Source organism: Rana temporaria, chromosome 4 (assembly GCF_905171775.1).
Source record: "Rana temporaria chromosome 4, aRanTem1.1, whole genome shotgun sequence".
NCBI lineage: Eukaryota > Metazoa > Chordata > Amphibia > Anura > Ranidae > Rana > Rana temporaria.
This window is the reverse complement of record NC_053492.1, coordinates 400,587,560-400,608,658: the sequence shown is the minus strand read 5'-3', so window position 1 is coordinate 400,608,658 and position 21,099 is coordinate 400,587,560. Positions and strand designations below refer to the sequence as shown.

The following is a 21,099-nucleotide window of genomic DNA, read 5'->3' as shown; positions in this document are numbered from 1 at the left end:
GACCGTGGTTTGGTTTCAACAGAACCCCTCATTTTTCACTTCTTGATTAGAGTTTGAACACTGCTGATTGGCATTCTCCATTCCTTGGATATCTTTTTATATCCCTTTCCTGTTTTATACAGCCATCCAAACCCCTTTGTGTCCACTTGTGTGCATATTATGAGGCCAAAATCACCAGGGTATGTAAACTTTTGGACAAAAAGAAAAAGTTGCGCTAATAAACGTGATACAGACTGCACTGAAGGCAGCACAACCAGTGCAGAAAAAAGAATGTGATAACAAACCAGTGATCTACACGTGATAAAAAAATAAGTGTCCAAGGCAATCATAGACTTGACACACTCCAAAAAAAAGTCCCAATAGAGAAATTAATCAATTCCAATGATCTCCCAAGTGCTTATTGGTCCACCATATCCAAAAAGGGGTGACGATAGAGACCTCCACCACAATCGCACACTGCCTCTTACCGAAAGGCCGTGATCTCTTAATTATAGGAGATCATAAACGGCATATAACAGATGGTGTCTTCATAGGTGTCTTCAGGGAAGGGACCGTACGATATTGCCTCATATGTTATACCGGTGCAAGATATGACATAAAGAAAGAAGAACTCACATAGCGTAAAATCCTCAGGTTTTAATATTAAAAAAAAAGATGCACACTTACATCAAATGGACGTAAAAACAGCAAAAACTTAAGCCGGCCGGCTCCACAAACACGCAGCCCGTATCTTCCGGGTCTGATCACTTTGACGCGGTGACGTCAGAACATCGCCTCCCAACGTTTCGTCTCGATGGGGACGTGGTCATGGGATCTGTAAACTTTTGATCAGGGTCATTTGGGTCGTTTCTGTTGCCATTATGATTTAAAAAGAGTAAACACAATTGATTAATAATTAATGGATTCAGCCAAACACTAACCATGAGTGAAAAATGTTTTTGTGTTATTCATATTCTCTGAAAAATAGCCAAGAAATCATAAATTCCAGGGTATGTAAACTTATGAGCACAACTGTATGTATGTGTGTGTATTTTATATATATATATATATATATATATATATATATATATATATATATATATGTGTGTGTGTGTGTGTGTGTATATATATATATATATATATATATATATATATATATATATATGTGTGTGTGTGTGTGTGTGTGTGTGTGTGTGTGTGTGTGTGTGTGTGTGTATATATATATATATATATATATATATATATATATATATATATATATATATATATATATATATATATATAAAAAACGATTCCGTATAACAAATTGTACTGCTAAGAAATGCATCCAGCATTCCTCAGTTAGCCAATATACACTATATTACCAAAAGTATTGGAACACCTGCCTTTACACACACATGAACTTTAATGGCATCCCAGTCTTAGTCCCTAGGGTTCAATATTGAGTTGGCCCACCCTTTGCAGCTATAACAGCTTCAACTCTTCTGGGAAGGCTGTCCACAAGGTTTAGAAGTGTGTCTATTGGTCGGTTTGACCAGTCTTCCAGAAGCCTATTTGTGAGGTCAGGCACTGATCTTGGAGGAGAAGACCTGGTTCGCATTCTCCGCTCTAAATCGGCCCAAAGCTGTTCTTTTTTTTTTTTTTTTTCTTTTTTTTTTTTTTTTTTTTTTTTTCTTTTTTTTCACGTCAGACTCTGCTCACATATAGTGGAGAGGCTAGCTCACGGTTCGCCCGCCCTTAGCGTCTCTCTTGCGGCTTCGCATCATTCGTGGGGGTTTTCTTTCTTTTTTTTTCTTTTCTTATGATTAAGATCCTTTCCTTTTTTTTTTTTTTTTTTTTTCCTTCTTCCTTATCCCTGCCATTACAGGTTTGACATTTTTAAACTGTTAATTAAACTTTCCCCGCTTAACAAGTAACAAGTCTGACTGCATTCCTTGCTAGTATAACTTAGTTAGTCCCCCCCCCTTTTTTTTTTTTTTTTTTTCTTTTTTTTTTTTCCCCTTTCCCCCTCCCCTTTCTTCTTCCCCCTTCCCTCCCCCCCCCCTCCCTCCCCCTCCAGATCTGTGTGCCTTGTAATCTTCTTTATGATTTCTCAGCTATCTGCTTCTATCATTCCCTGGGCGAACTTTTCTGAGGATTTGAATACTTTCCATTTTTCCCAAACCACCCTGTATTTGTCCTCTTCTCCTGTCTCTCTGCTGGCAAGATACTCCATCTCTTCTATATATTCCACCCTTTCTATCCACTCTTTAATTGATGGCCTCTTTGGATGTAGCCAATTTTTTGGGATCAGAGCCTTGGCTGCATTTAATAAGACTGGGACCAGAGTTGTTCCATATTGTTTTTTTGTTTTTTCTGTTCCATGAAACAGACAGGGCAGCGGGCTACATAGAATCGTCTCCCCTGTTATTTCTACAATATATTTCAAAATTTCTTTCCAATATTCCTGGATTCTCGGGCAGTCCCACCATATATGTAGAGTTGTTCCTTTTTGTTTACAGTTTCTCCAGCATAGCTCTGAATTTCTTGGATGAATCTTACTCATTCTTGATGGGGTCAGGTGCCATCGCACCATACATTTATAGTTTGCTTCTATGGTGGTAATGTCCGCGGCATGATTGTATACTGCCCCTATCATTTGTGTTTTATCAATTTTTTTACCGATATCGCTTTCCCATTTTTCTAAGAAAGGCAGTGTGTCTTGAATCTCGAGTTCTGTTAGTATCCCATATACCTTTGATATTCCATGTGTCAGGGGCTTATCCATGCTGCATATTTTTTCTATTGGGTATAGTGTCTTATCTTCCCTAATTGGTTGTGGTAGTGTACTCACAAAGTGTTTTAACTGCAAATACTCCCATTCACTCATATTTTGTTCCTTTTCCCCTATTTTTATCTCTTGTCTTAGTTTAATTTTTCCACGTGTGACAATATCTTTTAATTTTTTCTCCCCTAGGTGCTTCCCTAAACGTGTTCCGTTTCCTGGTGGAAAAAAATTTGTGCCTGCTAATGGGGTTAATGGAGAGTTATACTCCCATTTTTCCCGTCTAAATATTGTGTCCCATATTCTAAATACGTTCCTTGTTATGTTATGTGTGTTCGTGCTCAATTCCCTCATTTTCGGTGGTATCCATATATTTCTATTTAATTGTGTCCTACTTAATATTTCTTCCATACGTACCCATTTTTTTTTTGTGTGTGCGTTTGTCCATTCTACCAACCTTGCTAAGTTTACAGCAAAATAATATCTTTTTATGTCGGGGAGCCCCAACCCCCCTCCTTTTTTTTTCATGCTCAGCAATGAATAGCTTAATCTAGCCTTTTTTCCTGCCCATATATATTTCAAAATTACTGTTTTAATTACTTTAAAGAAGCTTTGCGGTATTTTTATTGGGAGCATTTAAAGTTTGTATGTTATCTTCGGTAATATCATCATTTTGAACGCATTAATCTTACCTATCCAGGAGATATGTTTTTTTGCTAGGTTTTTCAGGTCTTGATTAATGTCGTTGATTAAGGGGACAAAATTGGCCGAGTATAGTTTTTCAACTGTAGATGTAATTTTTATACCCAGGTACGTTATAGCTTCTTTTTCCCATGTAAATGGAAACTCTTTCTGAAGTTCTTCTGCTTCTTTTTTATCTATCCCTAAATTCAAAATTACTGTTTTAATCGGGTTTATTTTAAAATTTGAGAGTTCACCGTATCTTTTTATTTCCTTTATGACATTAGGGAGGGAGACTCTCGGTTTGGTCAAGTATAGGAGTATGTCGTCTGCATACGCCGCCACCTTGTGTTCTTCATCTCCCACTCTCACCCCTCCTATCCCCGGGTTTTCCCGGATTTTTGCTAACAACGGTTCCAGGGCTATTACATATAGGAGAGGCGAGAGCGGGCAACCCTGTCTGGTTCCGTTTTCCATGTTGAACACAGACGACACACTCCCATTGACCTTCACCCTTGCCGTCGGGTGACTATACAAGTTCTTCACCCATTTCATGAACCTTGGTCCCAGGCCTATATTTTGTAAGGTTTCCATCATAAACCCCCAGTCGACTCTGTCAAATGCTTTTTCGGCATCTAAGGACATGAGTACGACTGGGGGTTTCTTTTTTGGATCTTGTTGTAACAGTAACAGGGTCCTTATGCTGTTATCTCTTCCTTCTCTGCCCGCTACAAAGCCCGCCTGATCTGGGTTTATTAATTGCGGCATTAAAATTTTTATCCTAGTTGCTAATATTTTCGCGTATACTTTCAGATCTGCATTTAACAATGCTATTGGTCGATAGCTGGAGCACAACGTTCCATCTTTTCCCGTTTTAGGGATAATAGAAATATTTGCCAATAGAGATTCTTTTCTTATTTCCTCTTCCTCTCCTATTTTGTTAAAATAATTGCACATCTCTGGGATCAAAAGTTCTTTAAATGTTTTGTAATATTTAATCGGCAGACCATCGGGGCCTGGGCTCTTACCACACGGTGTTTCCCGGAAGGCTCTGTGTAGCTCATCTTGAGTTATTGGGGCCTCTAAGGATTCAATGTCGTTTTGGGAAATTTTTGGTAATTTCACTTCTTCTAAGTATTCCTTGATTTTCTTTTTTCTCATCCTTTCTTGCTCTTGGGTTTCATTAGTTCTTATTGAATATAGTGAGCTATAGAAAGTCCGGAAGGACTCCGCGATTTCGGACGTCTTATATTTCATAAGACCGTCTTGGTTTTTTATTTTTTCTATGTAGTTTTTTTTTTTTTTTTCTCTAGATATTCTAGCTAAAAGTTTTCCTGGTTTGTTCCCCCATTTATACCTCTCCTTTCTAACATTTTTGAATATGTCTCTTGTTTCAAACTTCATAAGATCTCTAAGCTGGGTCCTCTTTACAACAATTTCTTGGTATATTTCGATTTCTCCTCGCTCTTTATGCATTTGCTCCAGTTCAAATAGCTCAGTTGTTAATTTTTTCATGTTTAATTTTCTTATCTTTTTCTTCCCTGCTCCTATTGAGATTAGTTTCCCTCTGATGTATGCCTTATGGGCCTCCCATATAGTAGCTACCCTTACTTCAGGTGTGTTATTGAGGGTGAAATATTGATCCAGATCCGTTCTCACTATGTTGTTTACCTCTATATCCTCTATAAGTTCTTCGTTTAAGTTCCATGATCCTTTTCTTTGTTCTATCTCTTTGAATCTAATTTCCACTATTACAGGAGCATGGTCTGAAATTGTGATTACCCCTATTGAAGTTTTGACTACCTCTTCCAGTAACTCGTGGTCTACCATTATATAGTCCAGTCTTGAGTATGTTCCGTGCACGGAAGAATAGTAGGTATAGTCCCTTTTATTTGGATGTGTAATCCTCCAAGGATCTATTAAACAGTAGTCATGCATTTTTTTTCTTAATATTCTAATCTGTTTAATATTTCGCCTCTGAGCCCCGGATGTACTATCCAATTGATAGTCCATTGAGAGGTTGAAGTCTCCTGCTAGTATTACATGTCCTGATTTAAAGTCCATTAAAGCGTTCAAGATCCCCCTCAGATATTTATATGGTTGGTTATTTGGGCAGTATATATTTGCTAACGTGTATTTTTTTCCTTGGAGTACTCCTTTTAGGAACAGATAACGACCGTCCGGGTCTACCTTCCTATCTTCTACTGTAAAAGAGATATTATTCCCTATTCCTATGGCGACCCCCTTAGCTCTTTTCTTTGGGGAGTCCCCATAATACCAAATGGGAACTGCCCGAGAATACAATCTAACATTAGAATCCAACGTTATGTGTGTCTCTTGCAGAAAAACGATTTCAGCGGAATACCTTTCAATTTCTCTTAATACCATATGCCTTTTTTCAGGGCAACTAAGACCTCTTACATTGTATGTTAAAAAATTTATGTTTGTCATATTTTTTTTTTTTTTTTCCCTTTTCTGTCTTTCTCGGATATATATGTTCTTTCCTGCTACATGACACACAGATCTGAGTCCCTTTCCCGCCCCCTTCCCCATCCTCCCCTCTCCCTTCCCACCCAAACTCCTCCTCCCCCTTCCTTCTCCCTCCCCCCCCCCCCCCCCTCCCCTCGTATCTTGCCCCCTTGTTCTTCATTTGGGGCTTTCTCCCCCCCACCCCCTCCCCCCCTTCGATCCCTGACCTTCTGGTCATTTGGAGCTTTTTCTATTTGGCGCTCCTGGCGCTCTTTTGCTCCTCAGGCTGAGGTGGCGTTCTATTTTAGCCCGGTCTCCTATCTCCCTATACTGGGGAAGTGGTGAAGAAGCGCTTTCTGGGTCTCCCCCCTCCCCTTTCCCACTCCGATGGCTTACTAAGTGAAGGGGTGCTCTCCGGGTCTCCCCTCTCCCCCATCCCCTGCTAGTTGCTTACTATCTTAGGCCCTCCCGTCCCCCCGCCCTCCCCCCCCCCCCCCCCCCCCCTCCTCTCCGGCAGACAAGATCATTATTGATTTTTTGGTGTTGGGATGCCTAAGCTATTACAAAATTCTGGTATTTCCTCGATGAACCTCAGTCTTGCCGAAGTCCCATCTTTCCTCCCTATCAAACATGCTGGGAATCCCCAGTTGTACTGAATGTCTTGCTCTTGTAGGATCCCCAACAATGGTTTTAAACTTCTTCTTCTTTTTAACGTCTCTTGGGACAGGTCTTGGTAAATTTGGATATTATGTTGATCGTATTCCAATGGCGACTTCCCTCTCAAATTTCTCCAAAGTTGGTTTTTCTCTTCCCAACTTTCAAATCGCACAATAATGTCTCTTGGATAATCCTGTGATCTCTCTCTGGCTCGTCTTATCCTATGCGCTCGTTCTATTCTTAGGGGGGTCGTTATTTCTCTTTCTAATATTGGGTTACAAATTTTCTTTATTATTTCTGGCAAGTCCTCAGTTTGTGCGGTATCTGGGACTCCGCGTATTCTAATGTTCTTCCTTCTATCTCTATTCTCCTGATCTTCTACTTTATACGCCTGTTCTCGTTGATTGATTTTTAATGCTTTTATTTCATCTTCTAGTTTTTTAACTGAGGTTACATTTGAGTCGACTTTTTTCTCTACTTCTTCAACTCTTTCCAATATATGCCCCATATTTTTCTCCATTCTTTCCATTTGCGATTTGATTGATCTTTCTAGGGCAGCGAACATTCCCTCCATTTCCCTTTTTGTTGGTAGGAGTGTCATATCCTGGGTTTCTTCCTTATTTCCCTGTTCTAGTTCACTCTCTCCATCATGGTCAGATCTAGTCTCTAAAAATGTTTCTGAGAGTGTTTCTAAGTCTGCCAGTGTGTTGGTAGCCCCTTTTTTCTTGTCTCTCTTCTTATCTTTTTCTACCTGGCTTCCTCTACCCGTTAGTAGTTTTTCAACGGGCTGGTTATCTCCATTTGTCCCATGTGTCACATATTTACACATCGGGCCTGGGCTTTGACTTAACCGGGGAATCTTTGGGATTGCCCCCCCTTTCGCTCCCCTTCCCCTTGTGGTCATCTTACACCCCTCTTGGTTTTACAGTAATCTTGTTTACAACCACTCTTTACTGTGCCCGTGTTGTGCCCATAATATGCCAACCAGAGGTTTATAGACGTTTTATAATAATTTCGTTTTGACCCAGGGGGGCATACCAGTCTATGTGAACCCCCTTTCTCTCTCTAATAGAGGGGAGAAAAAAAGGCAAAAAAGGGGGGGGGGGGAGGACAGGAAAAAAAAAAAAAAAAAAAAAAAAACAGAGCTCCGAGAGGTTTTTCTGTTTTTTTTGAGATTGCAGAGCTGGCAGGGAGTTTTGGGGGTAGTAACCCAAGAGGATCCTACTGAGTCCGTCACTTGAATAGGTCTCGCGTCTACACAGCACTTTTCTACTGAGTTGAGCTACACATTTTTTTTTTTTTTTTTTTTTTAACCGATGTTTCCCCCTTTTTTTTTTTTCCCAATGCCTATCAAAGCACTCTTTTTTATCTCAGTGTATTTCCTTCAATAAGGTATTGCTGTGAGCCGTGAGGTTTACATCCGGCTGGCAGGCTTTTTAAGCGTGTTTCTCAAGAAATCTTGGGTGCCACATAAATGTATATCCAATATGCCTTTTAGCTGTTCAGGTTGCATATAACATTTACTCGCGAGCACCCACTACTGCCTGTTTATTCTGTCTGAAACTTTCTCAAATTCTAATATAAATTGATTATCGAAGTGTCCCAGTGCTCAAATATCCAAATGTCCGCGTTATCGGAATAAAAAATAGAAATGGAAAATGGAGGTGACCTCCGACAGACAGATATAGATTATTCACCCTGGTGGTTATCTTGCTAAACACATGTCGCTTATGTCACCAATTTCTCCTCTTCATCCCAATCTCATAAGAAACATTAGCACCTCTATTGCAGGTATCTCATTAATAATAGTTCATGAGAGAAGCGTTGTACTCACCGCTCATATGTGCTCATACTGATGAATATGGTGTGCTCACTGGTCCATTGCTTTTGAAAAAACCTTGAAGAAACAACTGGTGTAACATTTTTAAATCTTACCCGCTTGTTGGAGATCTTCTTGGAGCCAGCTCCTTACTTACACACATCTCTTTCTTTAGCTTTGGGATACTTGAGCTACGAGGTGCTGGGTCTCGTTCCTGTCAGCCTCTGCTCCCCATATGGGGGCCCACATGCCGCGGTCCACCGCGACTTAGTACAGCTGTACGCGCACCCCAGAGAACGGGGGAGGGGGGGCCGCCGAGCGCACGAGCTGCTCTGCTCTCACGAAGGGCTCAGTTCACCTCACCTCCCTCCCTGCAGCCCCTCCCGCTCTGTGTGTGCTGTGTGTTTGGGCTTTACGAGCGCCGTCCTCACCGCTCTGCGCTGCCAGCCTCAATCACCGCAACACAGGAAGAGCCGTCCACGCTGCAGGCCAGGAGAATCTCAGGCAGCCGGGATCCGAAAGAAGGGGGTGAATTTACAGCACCGGAACAGCATCTCTGAGCCGAGGGGGGGAGGTGATCAAGCGGGGAGAGGTCCGGGCCCCTCGCTTCCCTTCACGTCTCCACGTTCAGCGCAGGGTTGGAGAGCGAGGGCTCCCGTCTAGCAACTCCTCCGCTCCGACCGCGCCATTCCTAGACTCCTCCCTCTGACCCCCCCAAGATGAGTGGCCCAAAGCTGTTCTATCAGGTTAAGGTCAGGACTCTGTGCAGGCCAGTCAAGTTCTTCTCTACCACAAACTCGATCATCCATGTCTTTATGGACCTGTATTAGTATTTGTTGCCTTCTGGGTTACTTGCTTTACTAGTATAACAGGTGTGTTAAGTGTGTAAACTGGTGAAATATCCATGCATTTGTTTATAGAAAGAAGACTTCTACCTGGTGGAGCACAGTTGCTGGATGTCTGTCTGTGGGAAGCCCCATGTTCTTCCGGTCTGGAGCTCAGGAGTTTGGAGAGCCAGGGTGGTGGAAGCTCGTTAACAACAAACCTCCAGCCATGAGACCTGAGGGTGAGATGTTTTCTCTTACTTTTTCAGGAGTTACAAGGTATGGTATGCTCTAAAAGTATGCCTGTATAGCCACTTTGTGGCCAGAACCAATATTCAGCTTGGCAATTGCCACAACCATTGAGAACCCTCTGTTATAGGCAACCCTGTAATTCAAGTTGGTTGTGGCACGTCATACATTACACAGCCCAAAAATGAAAATTGCCTTGCTTTTTATACCTGTTCTTGGGATTATTTGGAGCACCGATTCAGAAAATAGCATTGGCTAGAGCGGATCATCTCTAGCTTCTTGGATCTGGTCAAATCAAATAAACACACACACACATATATATATATATATATATATATATATATATATATATATATATATATATATATATATAAAATTATAATATAAAAAAAATGTTGTCCAGTTTTTGGAAGGATCTTTCTGATCAGGTCTTTTGTTACCTAGTTTGTGTTTCTGATGGCGGAATGACGGTTGATGTGTACTTGTGAGTTGGCGCCCTGGGGGGCCGACATTGTTTTCCACTAAATACAGGTGGCACGAGTATCTGTAATTGATATATTGGGTAGCATGTCCATCTTTTCTGTCTTAAGAGGTGTGAGTTGGCATCCTAGAAGGGTCGATATTGTTCCCTTACCAAATACGTGTGGCATTATCGGTTATCAATATATTGGTGCAGTAAATCTATCTTTCCTGCTTAAACGGAGACAACGTTTTTGAAACTGATATATTTTTTCGTATTCCATAACATACATAGATAGTTGATTAGCCAATTTTTTCCCCTGTGTCCGCCTGCCAGACTTTTTCGTGTGTGTGTGGTATTTTCCAAGTGGTCAGAAATGTAATCTTCAATTGGCATACCCACTGTCTTGATGAAATAACTCCATTGCGAAACGCGTTGATGTATCTGGATTTGGAGAAGCCTGCTCTACAACTAGGTGTTGCATATTTGTATACAATTTATTATATTGGTCTATATCAGTGGTTCTCAACCTGGGAGTCGGGACACCCTCGGGGGTCAAATGACGATTTGCCAGGGGTCACCAAATCCTGGGCTGTTTCTGAAGCCCGCGCCGCTCTCCTAACCTTTTTGCAGCCTCCCAGCAGGGCTGTCCCTGGAGCCTGTGGCCACCCACTCAGCCTCTTCACAGCCTCCCACTCAGTTAATGGCATGGCTGGAGGGCAGAGACCACCCCCCCCCCCACAGTAAGAACACACCCAGGCATACTTAACCCCTTCCCTGCCCCCTAGTGTTAACCCCTTCACTGCCAGTGGCATTTTTATAGTAATCCAATGCATTTTTATAGCACTGATCGCTATAAAAATGCCAATGGTCCCAAAAATGTGTCAAAAGTGTCCGAAGTGTCCGCCATAATGTCACAATACTGGAAAAAAAATCGCTGATCGCCGCCATTACTAGTAAAAAAAAATAATAAAAATGACATAAAAATACCCCCTATTTTGTAAACGCTATAACTTTTGCGCAAACCAATCAATAAACGCTTATTGTGATTTTTTTTACGAAAAATATGTAGAAGAAAACGTATCGGCCTAAACTGAGGAAAAAAACGTTTTTTTATATATTTTTGGGGGATATTTATTATAGCAAAATGTAAAAAATATTATTTTTTTTCAAAATTGTCTCTCTATTTTTGTTTATAGCGCAAAAACTAAAAACCGCAGAGGTGATCAAATACCACCAAAAGAAAGCTCTATTTGTGGGAAAAAAAGGACGCCAATTTTGTTTGGGAGCCACGTCGCACGACCGCGCAATTGTCTGTTAAAGCGACGCAGTCCCGAATCGCAAAAAGTACTCTTTGGTCTTTGGGCAGCAATATGGCCCGGGGGTTAAGTAGTTAAACAACAAGAAAGATGGCTAGAGAGATTGATGGGGGGTGATTAGGATAGAGAGATGAAGGGGAAAGAAAGGAGAATAAAGAGAAATGGTGGTCCATCCGAAAATTTAGCATAATGGGATTTAATACTGTATGTGTGGAAGGGACTCGGGGAGCGTTAAATGTCCATGGGTTAGGGGCACAAATTCCTTTTCTTGCCTTGGGTGCCGACAACCCACGCTACAAAATAATTTTACTGTTAGGGGTCCCCACAACTTGGGAAATTTTTATCAAGGGGTCACAGCACTAGAGGGTTGAGAACCACTGGTCTATATGCTTCCCTGTCCAGTAATGGGTTTTGTCTGTATGCGTTTATAAGAATTGGGGGATAATATCCCCATAATTTTAATGAGTGTTTTTTCTTTTAATGTGACTTCAATAAACTGTTAATTTTTTACCATATATGGCCCACATTGTGCCAATAAAGTCTGTTATCTGTAGGTGGTCGAGTATGGGGGGGGCAGGTGCCCCCTTTTTTCCAGCCCACAATTTTCCAATATGTTTTTGTGCACAATTTAGCTGCTATCGTGAGAGTGTTTACGTACTTCCAACTGTATTTTTACATCGGAAACATTGGATTCTACAGTGTAGGCTATTACCTGTATTCTAGTTCTTATTGCGTAGGAGGTGTGTGTGTCTATTGCCACTCGTATTGTTTCATTTTTGCAGATCGAGCACCATAGAGGTTATGGCTACTTCACACCGGTGCTGCCTGAATTCACTCATGCATTTTGTTATATTAAAGCTGGATATACACCAGGGCTGTGGAGTCGGTAGATAAATGTTTTGACTCCTAAATGTTCCGACAATCTAAATTTAGTCGGAGTTGGGGTCGGTGCATTCTTTGCAGACTCCGATTCCGACTCCAGGTACCCAAAATTTCCTCTGACTCCGACTCCAGATACCCAAAATTTCCTCCGACTCCACAGCCCTGATATACACTATACAATTTTTTTTCTGTATATTTTTTTCCTTCAGATTTACCAAAACCATATAATATGAGGTCAAACCTTAAAGGGGTTGTAAAGGTTTGTTTTTTATTTTCTAAATAGGTTCCATTAAGCTTGTGCATTGTTGGTTCACTTACCTTTTCCTTTGATTTCCCTTCTAAGGGCCAGATCCGCAAAGAAGTTACGCTGGCGTATCTATTGATACGCCGCGTAACTTCTAGTTTGCTCCGGCGTATCTTTGTTTTGTATCCACAAAACAAGATACGCCTGAAGCTGGGCTAGATCCGACTGGCGTACGTCTTAGTACGCCGTCGGATCTAAGGTGCATATTTCCGCTGGCCGCTAGGTGGCGTTTCTGTCGATTTCTGCGTTGAGTATGCAAATTAGCTAGATACGGCGATCCACGTACGTCCGGCCGGCGCATTTTTTTTACGTCGTTTCCGTAAGGCTTTTTTCGGCGTATAGTTACCCCTGCTATATGAGGCGTACTCAATGTTAAGTATGGACGTCGTTCCCGCGTTGAATTTTGAAAATTTTACGTCGTTTGCGTAAGTCGTTCGCGAATAGGGCTTTGCGTAGAATTACGTTCCCGTCAAAAGCATTGGCTTGTTGCGGGTTAATTTGGAGCATGCACACTGGGATACCCCCACGGACGGCGCATGCGCCGTTAAAAAAAAACGTAATTTACGTCGGGTCAAGACGTATTAACATAAAACACGCCCCCATCTCATCCATTTGAATTGCGCACCCTTACGCCGACAAAGTTACACTACGCCGCCGTAACTTACGACGCAAATTCTTTCAGGATAAGGAAAATACGATGTAAGTTACGGCGGCGTAGTGTATCAGAGATACGCTACGCCGGACGGAACAATGCGCCACGCTACGTGGATCTGGCCCTAAATGTTTTTTTCTTTGTCTGAATTTCTCACTTCCTGTTTCTCCTCAGTAAACTTCACACCATCATCCTAGCGGTGTTTAGTCAGCCAGAACAGCTTACTGAACAGCTTGCTGAGGAGAAACAGGAAGTGAGAAATTCAGACAAAGAAAACAAACCTTTAGAAGGGAAATCGAACGAAAAAGGTAAGTGAACCAACAATGCACTAGCTTAAAGGAACCTATTTAGAAAATAAAAAAACAAACCTTTACATCCCCTTTAAGAGTTTCAATTTGTATGCAATCAGGCAGGCCCCTGCACTACATGGTTTTAGTAAATCTGAAGACAGAAATCTGCAGAAAATCTAATGTGTGTATGGGACCTTTTTTATATCCTGATTTTTGACAGGCAACCAGAGTGAAGGGTGGTATATAGCAATGTTTCTCAACTCCAGTCCTCAAGTACCCCCAACAGTTCATGTTTTCAGGATTTTCCTTAAATGAAACAAATGTTGTAATTACTAAGGCAGTGAAACTGATCAAATCACATGTGCAAAATAATGCAAAGCCTGAAAACATGACCTGTTGGTGGTACTTGTGGACTGGAATTGAGAAACATTGGTATATGACATTTATGATGCATCTCCAAAACTAGAGCTGATGGGTAATAAAAGTGCTGTTTTTGGAATCGGCAGGTCAGATATATACAGGAACAGGTCTAACACTCGAGGCACCAAAATGCGTGTTGGCCTGTGTATCTGATCTTTGTAAGCAATACTAAAATTAATCACGTTGAATACATTTTTGGTATTTCACAAGATTAAAGGGGTTGTAAAGGTTCGTTTTCTATTTTTTAAATTGGTTCCTTTAAGCTAGTGCATTGTTGGTTCACTTACCTTTTCCTTTGATTTTCCTTCTAAATGTTTTTTTTTCTTTGTCTGAATTTCTCACTTCCTGTTCCTCCTCAGTAAGCTGTTCTGGCTGACTAACCCCCATGGATGATGGGGGCAAGCTTACTGAGGAGAAACATGAAGTGAGAAATTCAGACAAAGGGTTATATGTTCAACCACTGCAAGTGTATTCATCCTTTTCTATCTTAAAGGGGTTGTAAAGGTACAATTTTTTTTCTCCTAAATAGCTTCTTTTACCTTCGTGCAGTCCTCCTTCACTTACCTCATCCTTCCATTTTTCTTTTAAATGTCCTTATTTCTTCTAAATCTCCTGTAGTCCAAGGGAGGGGGCGGGCACAACACTCCTTGCATTACTGTGTGGAGTTCGGCCCCTTTCAGACTGGGACGGGAGCCACGGTGGCGGTATAACGGCGCTATACCACCGGGATTGCCGCGGGAATCAGCCGCTAGCGGTATTAACCCCCGCTAGCGGCCGATAAAGGGTTAATACCGCCCGCAATGCGCCTCTATAGAGGCGCATTTCGAACGGTATTGCCGCGGTTTCCCATTGTTTTCAATGGGAAGGAGCGGTATACATGCCGCTCCTCTCACCGCTCCAAAGATGCTGCTGACAGGAGATTTTTTTGTCTCCCGCCAGCGCATCGCCTCAGTGTAAAAGCCCTCTGGCTTTCACATTGAGTCTGCAGTGAAGGAGTTTTTCAGGCGGGATAGCAGCGCTATTTTTAGCGCTGTACCACCTGAAAAAACTCCTCAATGTGAAAGGGGTCTTACAGACAGAAGAACAGGAAGTGAGCATTTCTCAGAAGAAATAAGAACATTTAAAAGCAAAATGGAAGCATGAGGTAAGTGAAGGAGGACTGCACTGAGGTAAAGGAAGCTATTTAGGGGAAAAAAATTGTACCTTTACAACCCCTTTAAGATAGAAAAAGATGAATACACTTGCAGTGGTTGAACATATAACCCATTCTTGTCTGAATTTTTAAACTTCCGTTCGAGGCATTTAACCGATTTATTGGTGGTGAGTCTCCTGTTTGCAGTTTAACCAACCAAGACTAGTGCATTGTGTCCAATTGAGAGCTGAACTCCAGGCAAACCGCTAAATACGCAAGTCAAACCCATATAAGTGTTGTTTGTTTTACCTGACAGGACTTGTATTTCTCTCCATTCAGTCATGAGATTTGCAAAGCTTTGACACCTGAATATTAACGGTTACCGTTACACAACACAGGTCTTGTCCCGGCTTTGGCCTGTGATTGGACAGTGAAAGGAGAAGCAGCAGGCTGATAGGTTAATCTCTTTGTCATGCTGTTCCCTCCTTATATTATCATGCTCTTTGGTAGCACATGGGCACTGCAGTACAAATCTTTGGCTTCTTTTGGTGCTTTTCTCTCTCCCGACCTGAGCTTTTCTGTGCAGATGAGTCACATTCAGGTACATGCAGTGCTTGCATTTAGGAAATATGGGTAATGTGCTCATGACTACAGAGCTGCATTCATTTTTTTTATTTTTAATAACTGAAATATAGCATTAAAGGGGTGTTTCAGTCAGTTTTCATGTTTATTAAAAGTCAGCAGCTACAAAAAGTGTAGCTGCTGGCTTTTAATAAACAGACACTCACCTGCTCCACGTTCCAGCGACGCGCCGGCCGGGGCTCCGCTCCTCTTCCCCCTCTCCGGCTGGCGTCTTCATTCCAAGTGTGGGCACCCGGCCGTGACGGCTTTCGCCTTCACAGCCGGGCACCCACTGCGCATGCGCGAGTCCCAGGTGATTGCCTACAGGGAGGGGCTGCAGAAAGGCGATTAGGCTTATTCGCCTTTGCAGCCCCTTGGCGGAAGGAGGAAGTGGGACAGGAAGTCCCACTCCTCCTGAAGCCCCCACTCCCCCCCCCCCCAAAAAAATTACATGCCAAATGTGGCATGTAAGGGGGCGAGGAGTGGATTAAGCGGAAGTTCTACTTTTGGGTGGAACTCCGCTTTAAACACAAAAGCAAACATTTATTATATTGCCGCATACCAATTCTTAGAAGTTACGGCTGTATTAGTCTTCATTTTTAGGCTTCTTAGATTGTCACCTGGTGATCTGGCCAGTCATTTTTCAAAAGAACAAGCTCTCCTACAGACATATCATTTTAAAGGGATGGGACAAACCCTTTACCACTGACTTTTCAACACTTTCAATGATCAGCCGTATTTATCGCGGCGTCCTCGTCGGGTCCGGCGTCCGTCTGCGGCTTCGGGTGTCCTCTTCGTCGGGGACGGGTCCTTCTGCGGCTTCCGGGGGTCCTCTTCGTCGGGTACGGGTCCTTCTGCGGCTTCCGGGGGTCCTCTTCGTCGGGTCCAGGGTCCGTCTGCGGCTTCGGGTGTCCTCTTCGTCGGGTCCGGCGTCCTTCTGCGGCGTCCTCGCGTCATCCCCGCTCGTTTCCCGCGCTGAGTTTGAATACTGCGCCGACATATACCGAGCGCAGTACACTCGTGTATCGTCTGGCAGGCTCGGCAACTCTCGCGCTGACGTCCTGTACGCTCAGGACGTCAGCGCGAGAAGTGCCGAGACTGCCCGAAGATACACGAGTGTACTGCGCTCGGTATATGCCGGCGCAGTATTCAAACTCGTGGCGGGAAAGCGGGTATCGGCGTATATCGCGCACCCACGATTTTGCCCTGATTTTCAGGGCAAAATAGTGCGCGGTATACGCCGATAAATACGGTATGTAAAACCTTTCTCCCAAAAGGAAAAATGTTTACTTTAATTGCTTATAAAGCGCAAGCTGGAGTTTGGCTTCAGTTTGTTAGTGTATTTAAATCTGCTAGTTCATTTAACACTCCCCTCGCCCAAGACTAACAATACTGCTGTCTGTTGTGCCCACTGTTCTCATTCATTCAGAGTGGAGGCACTCTTGATACAGAAGGTGTGTACAGGTCACCAGGTGAAAACAGAAAGGGGGAAAAAAAAGAAAATGAATATGAATGCAGCCATCACATCTAATGATTGGTAAGCTGCAATACATAAACATTTTTGTTTTGGGTTTAATATCACTGTCTGCCGAGGCCAATTTTGATTTTTACATGTAAAAAATCAACATGTTTTTTTACTAGAAAGTCACTTGGAACCCCCAAACATTGTATATTGTCTGAAAGCAACGACAGTGGAGAACTAAATTGTGGTTGTTGCACTTTTTTTTTTATGTTGCAGGATATTTGCACAGCAGTTTATGAAATGCAAAATTTCAGGATAACCAACACTCAAATTAATTTATTGCACACAAACATAATATGAAATACATTTTGTGGTAAAATAGATACCTTACAGTGGGGATCGAAAGTTTGGGCACCCCAGATAAAAATGTGTATTAATGTGCATAACCGAAGCCAAGGAAAGATGGAAAGATATCCAAAAGGCATCAAATTACAGATTAGACATTCTTATAATATGTCAAAAAAAGTTAGATTTTATTTCCATCATTTACACTTTCAAAATTACAGAAAACAAAAAAATGGCGTCTGCAAAAGTTTGGGCACCCTGCAGAATTTAGAGCATGCACTGCCCCCTTTGCAAAGCTGAGACCTGCCAGTGTCATGGATTGTTCTCAATCATCGTCTGGGAAGACCAGGTGATGTCAATCTCAAAGGTTTTAAATGCCCAGACTCACCTGACCTTGCCCCAACAATCAGCACCATGGGTTCTTCTAAGCAGTTGTCTAGAAAACTGAAAGTGAAAATAGTTGACGCTCACAAAGCCGGAGAAGGCTATAAGAAGATAGCAAAGGGTTTTCAGATGTCAATATCCTCTGTTCGGAATGTAATTAAGAAATGGCAGTCATCAGGAACAGTGGAAGTTAAAGCAAGATCTGGAAGACCAAGAAAAATATTAGACAGAACAGCTCGCAGGATTGTGAGAAAAGCAATTCAAAACCCACGTTTGACTGCACGATCCATCCAGAAAGATCTGGCAGACACTGGAGTTGTGGTACACTATTCCACTATAAAGAGATACTTGTACAAATATGGTCTTCATGGAAGAGTCATCAGAAGAAAACCTCTTCTACGTCCTCACCACAAAAATCAGCGTTTGAACTTTGCAGATGAACATATAGACAAGCCTGATGCATTTTGGAAACAAGTTCTGTGGACCGATGAGTATAAAATAGAACTTTTTGGCCGGAATGAGCAAAGGTACGTTTGGAGAAGAAAGAGCACAGAATTTAATGAGAAGAACCTCTGTCCAACTGTTAAGCATGGGGGTGGATCAATCATGCTTTGGGGTTGTATTGCAGCCAGTGGCACAGGGAACATTTCACGAGTAGAAGGAAAAATGGATTCAATAAAATTTCAGCAAATTTTGGATGGTAACTTGATGCCATCTGTGAAAAAGCTGAAGTAAAAGAGAGGATGGCTTCTACAAATGGATAATGATCCTAAACACACCTCAGAATCCATGGGGGATTACATCAAGAGGCGTAAACTGAAGGTTTTTGCCATGGTCTTCACAATCTCCTGACCTCAACATAATTGAAAATCTATGGATAGACCTTAAAAGAGCAGTGCGTGACAGACAGCCCAGAAATCTCAAAGAACTGGAAGACTTTTGTAAGGAAGAATGGGCAAAGATACCTCAAACAAGAATTGTAAGGCTCTTGGCTGGCTACAAAAAGCATTTACAAGCTGTCGTACTTGCCAAAGGGGGCAGTACAAGATATTAACTCTGCAGGGTGCCCAAACTTTTGCAGACACCATTTCTTTTGTTTTCTGTAATTCTGAAAGTGTAAATGATGGAAATAAAATCTAACTTTTTTTGACATATTATAAGAATGTCTAATCTGTAATTTGATGCCCTTTGGAGATTCTTCCATCTTTCCTTGGCTTCGTTATGCACATTAATACAAATTTTTACCTGGGGTGCCCAAACTTTCGATCCCCACTGTACATGTAATGCTTTAAAATTGCGCATGTCTGTGGAATAGTGACGCACTACGGTGCATTAATTTATCCATAGGTGACACTTTAAAGGGCCTTTACAATTTACCAGTAGAGTTAAAGTGAAACTTTACCTAAAAGGGGAAGTTTTGTTTGTTTACAGTGCCTTGAAAAAGTATTCATACCCCTTGAAATTCTCTAAATTTTGTGTTGCAATCGTAAATGTATTTTATTGGGATTTTACTTGCTAGACCAACACAAAGTGGCACATAATTGAAGTAAAAAGAAAATTATAAATATACAAATACAAATATGTGAAAAGTGTGGCATGCATTTGTATTCAGCCCCCCTGAGTCAATACTTTGTAGAACCGCCTTTCACTGCAATTACAGCTACAAATCTTTTTGGGGATGTCTCTACCAGCTTTGCACATCTAGAGAGTGACAATTTTTGCTCATTCTTCTTTGCAAAATAGCTCAAGCCCTGTCAGATTGGATGGAGAGCGTCTGTGAACAGCAATTTTCAAGTCTTGCCACAGATTCTCAGTTGGATTTAGGTCTGGACTTTGACTGTGCCATTCTAACACATAAATATGCTTTGATCTAAACTATTCCATTGTAGCTCTGGCTGTATGTTTAGGGTCGTTTTCCTGCTGGAAGGTGAACCTCCACCCCAGTCTCAAGTCTTTTGCTGACTCTAACAGATTTTCTTCTAAGATTGCCCTGGATTCATCTTTCCATCAACTCTGACCATCTTCCCTGCCCTGCTGAAGAAAAGCATCTCCACAACATGATGCTGCCACCACCATGTTTCACGGTGGGGATGGTGTGTTCAGGGTAATGTGCAGTGTTTTCCGCCACACTTGGCGTTTTGCTTTTAGGCCAAAAAGCTCAATTTTGGTCTCATCTGACCAGAGCACCTTCTTTAACATGTTTACTGGGTCCTCCCACATGGCTTTTCGCAAACTGCAAATGGGACTTCTTATGGCTTTTCTTTTAACAATGGCTTTCTCTTTGCCACTCTTCCATAAAGGCCAGATTTGTGGAGTGGAGTCCTGTGGACAGATTCTCTCACCTGAGCTGTGGATCTCTGCAGCTCCTCCATTTACCATGTACCTCTTGGCTGATTCTCTGATTAATGCTGTCCTTGCCTGGCCTTTCAGTTTAGGTGGACGGCCATATCTTGGTAGGTTTGCAGTTGTGCCATACTCTTTCCATTCCAACAGTGCTCTGTGAGATGTTCAAAGCACGGGATATATTTTTATAACCTAACCCTGTTTTAAACTTTTCCACAACGTTATCCCTGACCTGTCTGGTGTGTTCCTTGGCCTTCATGATGCTGTTTGTTCACTAAGGTTATCTAACAAACCTCTGAGGGCTTCACAGAACAGTTGTATTTTATACTGAGATTAAATTACACACAGGTGTACTAATTAGGTGACTTCTGAAGGCCATTGATTCCACTAAATTTTAGTTAGGGGTATCAGAGTAAAGGGGTCTGAATACAAATGCACACCACACTTTTTATTTGTAAAAAAAAAAGTTACAATTTTTTATAATTTTCCTTTCGCGTCACAATTATGTGCCACTTTGTGTTGGTCTATCACATAAAATACCAATAAAACACATTTATGTTTTTGGTTGTAACATGAAAAAATTTAGAAAATTTTAAGGGGTATGAATACATTTTCTAGACACTGTACATCCTCCCCCTTCCGCTGTCACACTGGTTTTGACAGGTACTCGCTCCCACTTTCGATCTGAGACGGAAGTTCAGCCCTTCCCTTGCAGCCTTCTGGGACACAATACAGGTTTCTGTGTACTTGTCCCAATTTGCGGCAATACCTCACATCTGTGGTGCAATTATTGTTTGCGTGCTGTTCCTACATGAGCATGGCACTTTCATTTTCATTATTTTTTTTTATTAAACTTTATTGCTGTCACAAGGGATGAACAACAGCATGGGCAGTGGCAGGTACTCCATGGAGAGATCTGGGGCTTATTAGACCCCAGATGTCTCTTGTGCCGATTAAATTGAGCCGTAATGGCTAGTAAATAAATAACCATAACTAGAATTTATGAAATCCCCAGTCGCTTTCGGTTTCTTAGATCACAGAAG

General features: G+C 41.9%; 1 protein-coding gene across 2 annotated transcripts in view; it reads left to right on the top strand.

The window, feature by feature from the left end:
* Positions 1 to 21,099, top strand: part of KAT14 (lysine acetyltransferase 14) — a 68,667-nt gene that overhangs the window by 20,616 nt on the left and 26,952 nt on the right. For both annotated transcript variants that reach the window (XM_040351196.1, XM_040351195.1), the window contains exon 4: positions 9,290 to 9,435. In XM_040351196.1, the coding sequence (XP_040207130.1) occupies positions 9,290 to 9,435 (146 nt within the window). The remainder of the gene's footprint in view (positions 1 to 9,289; positions 9,436 to 21,099) is intronic.